Raw genomic sequence first — 12,555 nt, 5'->3', positions numbered from 1 at the left:
ATAACCACAGATGGTTTAAATGATTCTATTTGTTTTACAGAGTGAAGAATTCAAGCTTACATGTCAGACATGAACACTGGTTGCAGATACTGCTGGTTGTCCTAGTGGCAGGTAAGGTCTGGTATGGGCCATTAAAGTTACTGTGAAGCTGTGTGCAGTGGAGCAGAGGCATCTGTAAGCTCCTAACCTGGCAACTCGACACTCCTAAAAATAAATTGCAGTTCCTGACATTCACTCATACACGTTTGTTTTCATTCCGTGTGAAGGACTTTACAATGACTTCATTCATTCAGAGAGTTTCCCAAAGTTTAACCCTAACCACTACTTGCCCAACCCTAACTCTAACTCACAAGCTCTCACCCAAAAATTTTATGATGTGCACAGTGGGGACCAGAATCTTGTCCCCACCATGTGAGTATGTAAATAGGTTTTGGTCCCATCAGTGTGAGTAATACCAAGCACACATGCACACTCGAAACTCTGTCAAGTGTCATAATTCTTTCTTGTCTGTGCTGTAACCTGTTTTAGTTTGTCTGTTTCCTTGTCAGGGACTTGAATCAGTAATCACACAACATTCTACAGTACTTGAGCTTCTTTCTCAAAGAAGATGAGAAAACATGATAAACAGGAACAATTTAAGAAACTGAGTGCATTCAACAACTTTATGAAACTACCATATATACCTGAGTTTCTCAAACATTTTAGGGACCCAAAGTATGATTGTGTGCAAAAACATGGTCTTGATGTCCAGTGTCTGCCATACAGCTGTGGGTCACAATAATCACCATGAAAGTGAAGTGAAGAAGTTGAAGTTTGAATGCCATCTCATTTGTTCTGGTATTTGTTTCCTCCGTCAAGCTTCCAGTATTCAGGCCTCTACTGCTGTCACTTCCCTTCCTACAACAATTGCACAGGCTTCAGGTAAAGAAAAGATTCTCACTTACTGTTCTCCTTCACAAACTTTCTTCTAATCTCCACACTGCTACTACTGCAAACCCTGACGCTGGACAATAGGCTGGGTACATCCTGTGACCCAGACAAACAACTATTCACTCGTATTGAGTCATTCACATCCACAGCTACAGGCAATTTTATCACTAGTTAATCTAAACTACGTACATGTCTTTGGATTGAGGAAGCTGGTGTACCCAAAGGGAAAATGACAGCATAAGCATTTATTTTTATGTGCCCAGAGACACACAACGGGGTTATCTGTGACATTCTACTGCATAAAGGAAGTTTGTTACTAATGTTAAACATGTAAGGCTCAGTTCTGCTTCCTGGAACTAAATGGTAAACCGAACTCTTGGTATTTTCAAACTGTAAACATTTTCAAGCCAGGATGTAAAACCAGATATGTGTTATGTCCCTCAGTGTCTGATAGCTGTTTGTCTGTAACACAACCAGTCTGACCTGAACTTTATCTCTAGGTACCACAAGAGACAAATGCATGAACACAAACATCACAAGCACTGATTCGGCAAACTGATTATAAGCACCGATCATAATCAAATCAAATTCATCAACAGGTTCCATATCTTGTTTAATTCATACAAAAACTAGCTGTGCTATTTCTCAGTGCCTTTTCATATTTGTCATACAGAAATGTTAGTCACGTCAGTTTTATCCACTTCCCAGCAAGAAAATAAACAAATTCTCCAAAATGTTTAACAATTTCTTTAGATTAAAAAGTATAGTTGCCAACGTCACTACAAAGGCCTGCATTGAAAATTTGACCTGAGTACATGAGGATGTGATTAATGTTGTCTTGGCCTTAGAAACTAGAGATTTATAAAGTGTGCCATGGTGTGTACCAGACACAGAGGGTTTAAAAAAAGTTCCTACTGGTTGCATCATGGATAATACAGGACCCTACTGTCAGAATATCTCCCTGTCTGCTGCATGGCTTTGACCTCAGCTATGTTTGTTTGTTTCTTCTTACAGCAATAAAATACTTTCTTAATGTCACTCTGGATGTCACTGGACAGGAAAAGAATGAATCTGTCATTAAGACCTGGGTACGTAGGGAAACTGGTTATAGACAAGTTGCCTTTTAAAATACCTCATGTATGATGTACGTATATACCCTGTTCAAATGTAACGAGTATCATGTTGTTTTCCTCAGCTTGACAATGTGTTCCAAAACAACCTGAGCTGCGTGTCTCTAGAAGTAACAACTACAACACTGACTTCTTCACAAACTCCAACCACAACATTACAAAACAACATGTCGACAGTGTTAACAGGAGCCAACACAACTACAGCTACAGCACTAACCACATTAACAAGCAACGCAACTACAGTGCCAACCACGATAACAAGCACCAACGCAACTACAGTGCCAACCACGATAACAAGCACCAACGCAACTACAGTGCCAACCATGGTAACAAGCACCAACGCAACTACAGCTACAGCACTAACCACATTAACAAGCAACGCAACTACAGTGCCAACCACGGTAACAAGCAACAAAGCAACTACAGCTACAGCACTAACCACATTAACAAGCAACGCAACTACAGTGCCAACCACGGTAACAAGCAACAAAGCAACTACAGTGCCAACCACGATAACAAGCAACAAAGCAACTACAGTGCCAACCATGGTAACAAGCACCAACGCAACTACAGCTACAGCACTAACCACATTAACAAGCAACGCAACTACAGTGCCAACCACGGTAACAAGCAACAAAGCAACTACAGTGCCAACCACGATAACAAGCAACAAAGCAACTACAGCTACAACACTAAAAACTGACAGTACAACTACAGCTACAACAGCTCAGTTTACCACAGTAACTCCAACACAGAACAATCGCTCAACAACCTCTGTACCCGGGACCACAAGGTCTCAGCCACCTAATGGTGGAGGAAATCAAGGACAAGGAAATCAGGGACAAGGAAATCAGGGACAAGGAAACAGAAACAAACACTAAAAACTGACAGTACAACTACAGCTACAACAGCTCAGTTTACCACAGTAACTCCAACACAGAACAATCGCTCAACAACCTCTGTACCCGGGACCACAAGGTCTCAGCCACCTAATGGTGGAGGAAATCAAGGACAAGGAAATCAAGGACAAGGAAACGGAAACAGCAAAAAGCGCAGTGTTCGCGATGTTGGAGATGCAGTGTCACCAACCAGGTATCACTGCAACAATGTCTTATAAAACTAAATAAATTAAAAGATTGAAGGTCCAAACATTATCACAGTGTAGTCTACAAACGGGCATTTCACCAGACCAGCTTTTAAAAAAAAATCAATGATACGCATGATTTAGCATAAAACTCCTTTTCTACTGTGGACAAAAGGAGGAAGTAATGAACAAAAGTGTCTGTGCATCTTCTGCTGTTTACTGTTGTAACGGTGCTGTGTAAAAGTGAACTAATGAAAGTAAACCTGTAAGTCCATACTACAGGAGCAAGTAACATTATTGTGATTTATTATATTTATCAAAGATGAAACTATATATTTTTAACAGCTGCCACTGTGGCCACTAGTGGTAGTTAGAGGAGTTAGAGCATAAACAATTTTCTTTTATTTCCCAAGATCCTCTTGAGAGACATTAACTTGAGATTTACTTGAGTCATAGAACCATTAAAATGTGTGTCTGTGACTTAAGGTAGCATACAAGATAATGAACTGGCAGTTTTACAGCTATAATGTATCTGACTTAAAGTTGCACCGTAAGCTCCTGGTCAAACCAGATCAAGTAAGGTTATAGCAGCCAAATGTCTGGGTTCATTAAATTATAAAAAGGTCAGTGCTACTGCTTTTGAATTCAGCTTTGTATTTGTAAAAGTAAAGTTGCAATAAAATCCATCTTGTTATCTACATATTAATGTTGTCTCAATTTATTTTTCAGTAGGAGCAGTAATGACGCAGGCCTGGTTCAAGTAAGTTAACATTTAAACGTATCTGTAGGTTAAAGTGTGTGAACAGCAGGATCATGTGAACCAAGACTGATTTATATTTTTACAGAACCTTTCTATTTCATGCACCACAAACACTTCAGTAAAGTAAGTGAAGAAGCAAAGTAATTTAAAATGACTGAAACCAACTGTAAATGATCTATTTTCTAACACTGACCTTATACTTCAGTAAAACAGTGTGTTCTGTGGTGCTGGAGCTGACTCAGACGGTATCTACATGTTGTATCCTTCGTACTATCTGTGCAGCCAGTAAGAATTCCTCTGGCTTCCATGTGGTGGGAGCACAAGCTACGCTAGGTCAGTGCTGAATACTATGAAATACATATTTACCTACATGAGAAGTTCCCACAATGCAATAAATCCTCTGTGTTACTGAACAGGTGAGTCACATAATAAGTGCAATGCCAGTCGACAAGACAGTTGCACTTACACGGGTTCAGCCAATAAATCATGGTAAGATGCCTAACCCTTATTTTACCTTCATTAATTACCAACAAGAAAAAAACATGTCATTTTTATATATTTTGAAATCGTGCTTTTTTTGGTTTAAAGCAGAATGTATTAATTGATCTTCAGGGAAATATTGCCTTTGCCTTTCTGTGTCATTTTACAAGCTTACAGAATTTATATCATTATGTTTCAACAGTTACGAGTCTGGAGCTACATATGTGGGAGGTCCGAGCAACTTGACTGACTGTGGTCCAGGTGAGCTCTGAGCATTCCTGTCACATCTTCAAACCACAAAAAGTAAAGGAAGTATTCAAACCCTTTAAGTTTTTTTTAAAATGGACCAAAGTTGGACTTTTGTCAATACAACACATTATGAAGGAAGGCTTTACACGTTTTAGACATTCTTAAAGATAAAATGAGGTTTCAAGTCAATAAATATTCACCCTTTTTCAGCACCGAGCACCACCACCTTGCCTGTAACTTCATATCAGACAACCATACCACCTAGCAACTCCACCTCTTTGTCCACCACACGTAGTACAACAGCTCAGATCTATACAACTGGAACAGTTTCTATAACCAAATCAGGTTTGTAATCACCTCACTTTTGTGTGCAGCATTTACATAATTATAGTATTGTTGTAGTATCTCCTTTTAAATTCTGTTCACAGCAGCTGAAAGCGAAGCTGATGAGTTGTTGGACCAGACCAGAGATGTGTCCCAAATCACCTCCAGCACCGTGGATCAGATAGTGTCTAATCTGAGTCGCATTTTGAGTGGCCAAACTGTCAGCACGACGCTGGGAAATACCTCTGTTCACATCGTCAGCAATCTGCTAGGAGCTTCTCCACAGAAGCTGGCCAACTCCTACAACAAGTTACAAATGAATTTGTGATATTCTCTAACATATTGTTTCCAGTTAAAGACATTAGGTGGTATAACTCAGGGATTCTCAACCACTGTTGCACCTCAAACCTTTTTTATATTGACAATTTTGTTACAGACTGCACTACACCTTTAGTAATTTTTTTTTTTTTTACAAGTGGGGTGTTAAGAACATATTATTACATAATGTGTTATGTAACACCAAGTAATGAGTTACACCCAACACAGCTAATAACCTATTTATCCAAAGTCAGTACACTGATGTTGGGGATGTGAACAGGGTGATGATGGAAAATGCAGCAAAGGGCTAAGAGCCTAAAAAGCTGTAGAATTATTCTGCTTTTTTTTCAACAAATCATTGAGTCTACAATCAAGCCCAGTCGCTTTTGGTTTAATTATGCTGAATTATATGACTCATATGACTGAAAATCTAAACCAAAAATATTAGAATTATTGTTGTTTTGTGCCGTACTAACTCATTTCTATTTCATCAGTATTACAAAAATTGTCGAAACTGTGGGGCAGAAGCTGATCCTTGAAGGACATAATGAGACACTCATGGCCTCAGCTCTGACTCTGTGTGTGACACCAGTAGATGGCAACAACTTCCAGGAAACATCTTTTTCCATTTCAGACCCCTATCATGTGCAGGTATGATACGAATCTTGTAGTTTTATTAGGTCGTACATCACATCATCTGTGATGCTGTCTAGTTCTGAAGTACTTGAATACTTCCATTTGCTGCACTGTATGACTACTCATTCCAGAAGTATTGTACTATTTACTCCGCCATTCAAACACATTAGTTCGTCTAAAACTGCTACAATTTCAAATTTACTGATATTTATTTAATTATTTTTTATAAGTGGACGAACTAGTCTGCAGGACTGAAGGTGCTTTGTCACAGCAAATGAATGTTTTTCACAGCTGAAACACCGCCATGTCAAATCATGGCGGTGTCTTGCTGCCATGGTTTACTGAGACATTTCTGTAGAAAAGTCCTTGTCATTATCTGTTTCACATGTGTTTTCACATGTGCTTTATATACAAAACTGTCTAGTAATTATTAGAAATTAGTATATGCCATGACCTGTACAGTGCTGTAGTTGTTGAGCCTAGGTTTCTCTGTCCATGTCTCACATGTGTTACAGGTCTGTGGGGGCTCCAGGCAGAGACGAAGTGTGAACATGGATTCCTCCATTCCTCAGGGCTCAGTCAGACTGCCTTCCTCTCTCATGCAGTCCCTAACCTCAGCGGAACAGCGTCTGGCCACTCGGGTCCAGTTCAATTTCTATCAGAAGAGCACAGCGTTCCAGGTCTACACACTGAACTACTGTAACATCCCACTCAGAGCAGGATATGCATTATCATTAGTGTAGCTAAGGAGATAAAAACACTTACTCTTCTATTTTGATTAAAATACAGAAATGTGTTACACTGATCATCTGTGTTATTAATTTTACTGTATATCCCTGATTAGAGTTTTAAAGCAAACAGATGGGTTACATTTTAAATTACACACTGATTCATTCTAACAACTTGTGTTTCTTGTGTTGTCTCGAAATTGCCGTGCAGGACAGATCTTTGGGACAAAGCAGACTTATCAGTGGGATCCTGAGTGCGAGTGTGGCCAACCTGTCAGTCAAAGGACTGAAAGACGATGTTATAATTTACCTGAGGAACACAGAGCCAATTCCAGTCAGTTTTCAAAAACTGTCATTTTCTACACAGAAAAATAGCACAATGTCTACGTGGACGTTGCTGAATGATACAAGCTCTTTTGCTTACAGGGTAACTTTACGGCTACGTGTGTTTTCTGGGATTATACATTAAATTGTAAGTTTTTTTTAAACAAAGTCTATTATATTTAAGTCCACCAAAAATGCCAATATACCTCATGTGTGTATTCTACTGGCAGATGGATCAGGTGGGTGGAATCCAGATGGCTGTTCAAAATTCCCCCAAAATAGCACAGACGATGAGACAGTTTGCAGCTGCAACCATTTAACCAGTTTTGCTATCCTGCTGGTGAGAAATGATCAGTTTTCCCATTTCTAGTTCTGCTATTTGAATCCTGATTCTAAAGACCCCTTCCACCCTGCTATAAATTTATTTTTCTTATTTTTCCTACAGACTCTCAACAGGCAGCCTGTAATCAGTCGTGAACAGGCCACCATCCTCACCTTTATCACATATATCGGCTGTGGAATCTCTGCCATCTTCCTGTCTGTCACCCTTCTCACCTACTTGTTGTTTGAGTAAGTATTCTGAACACTGCACACATCCAATATATAATAATTACCAATTACTTAGTATGCATCTGCATGTTGATTCTACCACTAGCTGTCCCCAAAGTTGAAGCGCCTTCTGGCTATGTTATAATAAAGTTAAAGAACTTTTTAAACATAATTTATGTTTCAAAAAACCTTGATTTTTTGTCTCTTTTAGTTATCAGATACTTCATAGTCAGTCTTTTGTTAATAACTAAGAAAGTGCTAATATTCTACCAGACATTTTTCAGTTTTTTAAATTCTGATGTTGAGGTAGATTATCTGCTGTTGTCGAAAAACCAGTGTTGCCCGTGTAATTATTGCCCTAACATTTTTTTAAAAGAATATTTTGGACACCAAACAAATTACAAAATACTGTATATAAAATCAAAAAATATTACTTTGTTCCTGAGTTCACAAATAAATCTCGTGCAATATAATAAAGTGCAAAATTCACAAAAGCTAGAAGCCATTTTCATAACACTCTTGTTCACTGACAGTAGTCTACTGAAATATTTCTTGATGTCTAAACCATCTGAATCCTGCAGGAAGCTGCGCAAGGACATCCCTGCAAAAATTCTGATCCAGCTGTGCTTGGCTCTGCTGCTCCTGAACCTGGTCTTCCTGGTGGATGCATGGCTGGCGTTATACACAGACGCCGTGGGTCTCTGCATCTCCACTGCCTGGTTTCTTCACTACTTCCTGCTGGTTTCCTTCACCTGGATGGGACTTGAGGCTGTCCACATGTACCTCGCCCTTGTGAAAGTCTTCAACAGCTACGTTTCACAATACATGCTGAAGCTGTCACTGGTTGGCTGGGGCATCCCAATGATTGTGGTCATTATTGTCATTGCAATTAACAAGACAAACTATGGTCTTGTCTCTTATGGAAAGTTTACTGATGGCACTAATGATGGATTGTGAGTCTTGTCGCATTGTCAAACACTTTGTCTGTAGTTAAATGTGCAGAGTACAGAGCAAGACAAATAATGAACCCTTTATTTTCTCCCATTCTCTCCCACAGCTGCTGGCTGAAAAATGACATTGCCTTTTATGTGGCAGTGGTGGCATATTTCTGTGTCATTTTTCTCTTCAACTTCATCATGTTCATTGTGGTGTTGGTCCAGCTGAGTCGAATAAGGAAGCAGAACCCTCACAATGTGCAGCACCGCACCACAGCGCAGGATGTGCGCAGCGTGGTGGGGATAACCATCCTCCTGGGCCTCACCTGGGGCTTTGCCTTCTTTGCCTGGGGTCCCGTCAACCTGGCTTTTATGTATCTCTTTGCCATTTTTAACTCCTTGCAAGGTGAGTTGACTCAGAGGCAGGTCCATTAAAACCCAAAGGAGGTCATTTTTGTAATAATGATGGCTCCATGGCAACTGGTACAAGCTAAAATCACTGGGTGAAAATTGTTTGCATTGCTGAAATAAGACAAATAACCGAACTGAAGGCTGAAAGGGCGAGAAAGTGTCAGACACGTTTAGCCAGGTTATCTAGACCACTTTGTTTGGAGGCATGGGTGGATTACTAAATGGTCCTACTGGGCACAGACACAGGGACCCATTGGGTCAGGGGTACTGGTCAAAGCCCAAAATGACTCAAAGTAACTACAGACAGAGACTACAAAGACTCAGAGAGATGCAAAATGAACACTACCAAATGAGACAAGACTACTACATTAAGACACAGAGGAACCACGGAGAAACTCTAAACTACATCATTTGTAGTTTTGTTTTCTTCAGTCTGGGGGTCTTGGGGCCTAGGGGTCCATTGTTCCATAATTTGTCCATGTGGAGACTGAAAGAGGACCCAAAATGTCAGTAATACCTCACTGCATAAGAACATGTGTACAACTTTGGCAGGTATGGTAGGTCAAAGTTGAAGGATGAAGTTGGCCTGTAGACTGTAATTAGTGCTTACAGCAGAAAGCCTGGCTAAAAAATGTACTATTTGCCTTTGTCTTCTAATTAGTCACACTTCTTTTTTTTTCTAATCGATGTCAGCAGAACCTCAACGATTCCCTTGATGACTATGATATTACAGATAGAAATGAAAAGATGTAGTCTCTGTCAGGTTTCAGTTTTGTGATGTTCACATTTTATGCAAGTGGACTCCCGGTTACGTCATATATTGTATGGTGTTTAAAACAAACAAAAGAAGACTTCCGTTCAATATGTTGACAAATTTCAAGTAAAAGTGTGGACATCTAATAGACTCGTACCTAAAAAGTGCATGTTCCAAAACTGCAGGTCCAAACCACTGTAAACTGATTTGATATGACAAACTGTTTTTGCATTACACAGGGACCTGACAGGAAGCAGACTGGTAAACTAACATAACCCACTTTGTAGCTGTGTTTGGAACAATTATAACTAGTCTCTTTTTTCTTCATAGTCCTGTACCGGTATGTCTGAACTGATGACATTTGACTGTAAAAGGTTGGGTGTGGCATCACAAAACAATCAGTTTCTCTTTTGTAGGTTTCTTTATATTTGTGTTCCACTGTGCGGTGAAGGAAACCGTGCGGAGGCAGTGGAGGACCTACCTGTGCTGTGGCAAACTGAGGGTAGCAGAGAATTCAGGTGAGATTAAAACCTCACTCTACCAGTCAAACTAGAAATGTTCACACAGAGTACATTAGATGCATTACTCACACAACAACTCTGGATTCCATCTCATCCTATTACACATTCACATTGTGGAATCTTTGCACAGAGTGGAGTCGCACCACAAATAAAACGATGAAAAGGTCACCAACACATAATTTCTCATCTGGCTCCACTTCTTTCCTCGTCACTGATTCCCCGGAGCAAGCTAATGGCACTGGTAAGTGAAGACAATCTGCCGTTGTGACTGTGAGATGTTTAGTTACAATTAGACTCCTGATTTGTGCAGTTAATATAGGTTTTGTAGCAGGATTTACTCAACTTGCCTGACTACCCATCAAAATTTTGGACACACTCTCCCATTGGGAAGCTGTAATGTACTGTACTGTGTTTTCCCTACTGCTGCAACTCTGAGTATATCAACTTATATCTACACTCTCACAGAAGTGTGCATTAGGTCTACACATAGATTAAAAAGATATTTCTGATTCACAAAATTAGTGTTCCATTTCTTTTGTAAAATCTGTTAGAAATGCTGACAGTAATGCTGCGTTGCAGGTAACCCATTTGAAGACAGAGTAATCACAGCTGATGAAGATGGCCAAATAGATGTGATCCTCAACGAGCTCAACAACCACAGAGACCAATAAACACCCTGATGCAATAAGGGCAGAAATACTTGTATATAATGCAAATAAACAAAATTATTTATGAATTATATCACTGGAAAGCTAACATGTGGTATTTTCAGTTTTTTATATTGACACTTTGCACAAGAAACCTGAACCACCTTCCTTCCATTGCCACAGTAGCATCAATATAACTAGTGAACAGTGGTAGTGTAAGTATGTATATTTATTTGCCTAGGTACTGTACTTTTGAGATATTGGTACTTTGAGTATTTCATTTTCTGCTGCTTTATACTTCTACCCCACTCAGAAAGTCCTTTACTACATTTTTTCACAGCTATCTTCAGATTAAATGTTTAGATAAAGAACATACAGTATGATGAGCTTATAAAATTCATCACACTTTAAGACTAAACCATTTGTTTTCAAATGTTTTGATTTGTGATCCCAGTCCAGAGTTAAATAATCAAAGACCATTTTCCTAAGAAACACATTCCAGAACCCAGAGATATTTTGTTTACTCCTCATATAAGACTAAGGCTGGAAACCTTCACTTTTCATAAAGTGGAACCAGTGACTTGTTGGCACCATTTCCTCACACTGTAATGAACCTACATTGTTTTCCTGCTCACTGTTCATAGTGAAATGCATTTACAAATTAATAGTCACACTTGAACAATTGCATGCAATTCAATGCAGCGCTTTTGTCTTGACATCTGTGTTTTTGAATCTCAGAATGTTTCAGTTTTTGGTGAAATTGTCAAATGTATAAATTCAATTATATGTTTATTAATGAGGTCATAGTTAAAGGTGTTGTTGTACTGGACTACATTATAGTAAGAGGTGTCTATATTTTTGTCCTCCCAGCTACACACATGAGGTCAGAATATTAGGAACACCTCTAAATAAAATGTACAGTGGTGTGAAAAAGTGTTTGCCCCCTTACTGATTTCTTATCTTTTTGCATGTTTGTCACACTGTAATGTTTCAGATCGTCAAACAAATTTATATATTAGTCAAAGATAACACAAGTAAACACATCATGCAGTTTTTAAATGAAGGTTTTTATTATTAAGGGAAAACAAAATCCAAAACTATATAGCCCTGTGTGAACAAGTGTTTGCCCCCCTGTCAAAACACTGGTTTATCGCACCTGAGTTCAATTTCTCTAGCCACACCCAGGCCTGATTACTGCCACACCTGTTCGCAATCAAGAAATCACTTAAATAGGACCTGCCTGACAAAGTGAAGTAGACCAAAAGATCCTCAAAAGCTAGACATCATGCCGAGATCCAAAGAAATTCAAAACCAAATGAGAAAGAGAATAATTGAGCTCTATCAGTTTGGAAAAGGTTATAAAGCCATTTCTAAAGCTTTGGGACTGCAGCGAACCACAGTGAGAGCCATTATCCACAAATGGCGAAAACATGGAACAGTGGAGAACCTTCCCAGGAGTGGCCGGCCGACCAAAATTACCCCAAGAGCGCAGCGACAACTCATCCAAGAGGTCACAAAAGACCCCACAACAACATCCAAAGAACTGCAGGCCTCACTTGCCTCAGTTAAGGTGAGTGTTCATGACTCCACCATAAGAAAGAGACTGGGCAAAAATGGTTTGCATGGCAGAGTTCCAAGACGAAAACCACTGCTGAGCAAAAAGAACATAAAGGCTCGTCTCAGTTTTGCCAGAAAACATCTTGATGATCCCCAAGACTTTTGGGATAATACTCTGTGGACAGACGAGACAAAAGTTGAACTTTTTGGAAGGTGTG

At 39.4% G+C, this 12,555-nt stretch overlaps 1 protein-coding gene across 1 annotated transcript; it reads left to right on the top strand.

The window, feature by feature from the left end:
- Positions 1-5,833: 5,833 nt before the first annotated feature.
- LOC109959407 (adhesion G-protein coupled receptor G2-like) lies at positions 5,834-11,481 on the top strand. Its single transcript, XM_020598727.1, has 11 exons — positions 5,834-5,926; positions 6,427-6,591; positions 6,851-6,973; positions 7,066-7,111; positions 7,194-7,303; positions 7,409-7,533; positions 8,094-8,465; positions 8,570-8,853; positions 10,029-10,130; positions 10,264-10,374; positions 10,713-11,481. Exons 1-11 carry the CDS (start codon positions 5,834-5,836, stop codon positions 10,802-10,804), a joined length of 1,623 nt encoding a protein of 540 aa, XP_020454383.1. The 3' UTR covers positions 10,805-11,481.
- Positions 11,482-12,555: the final 1,074 nt, after the last annotated feature.

The sequence above is a fragment of the Monopterus albus genome, unplaced genomic scaffold (genome assembly GCF_001952655.1).
Source record: "Monopterus albus unplaced genomic scaffold, M_albus_1.0 scaffold39.1, whole genome shotgun sequence".
NCBI lineage: Eukaryota > Metazoa > Chordata > Actinopteri > Synbranchiformes > Synbranchidae > Monopterus > Monopterus albus.
This window is presented reverse-complemented; position numbering and strand designations above follow the sequence as displayed.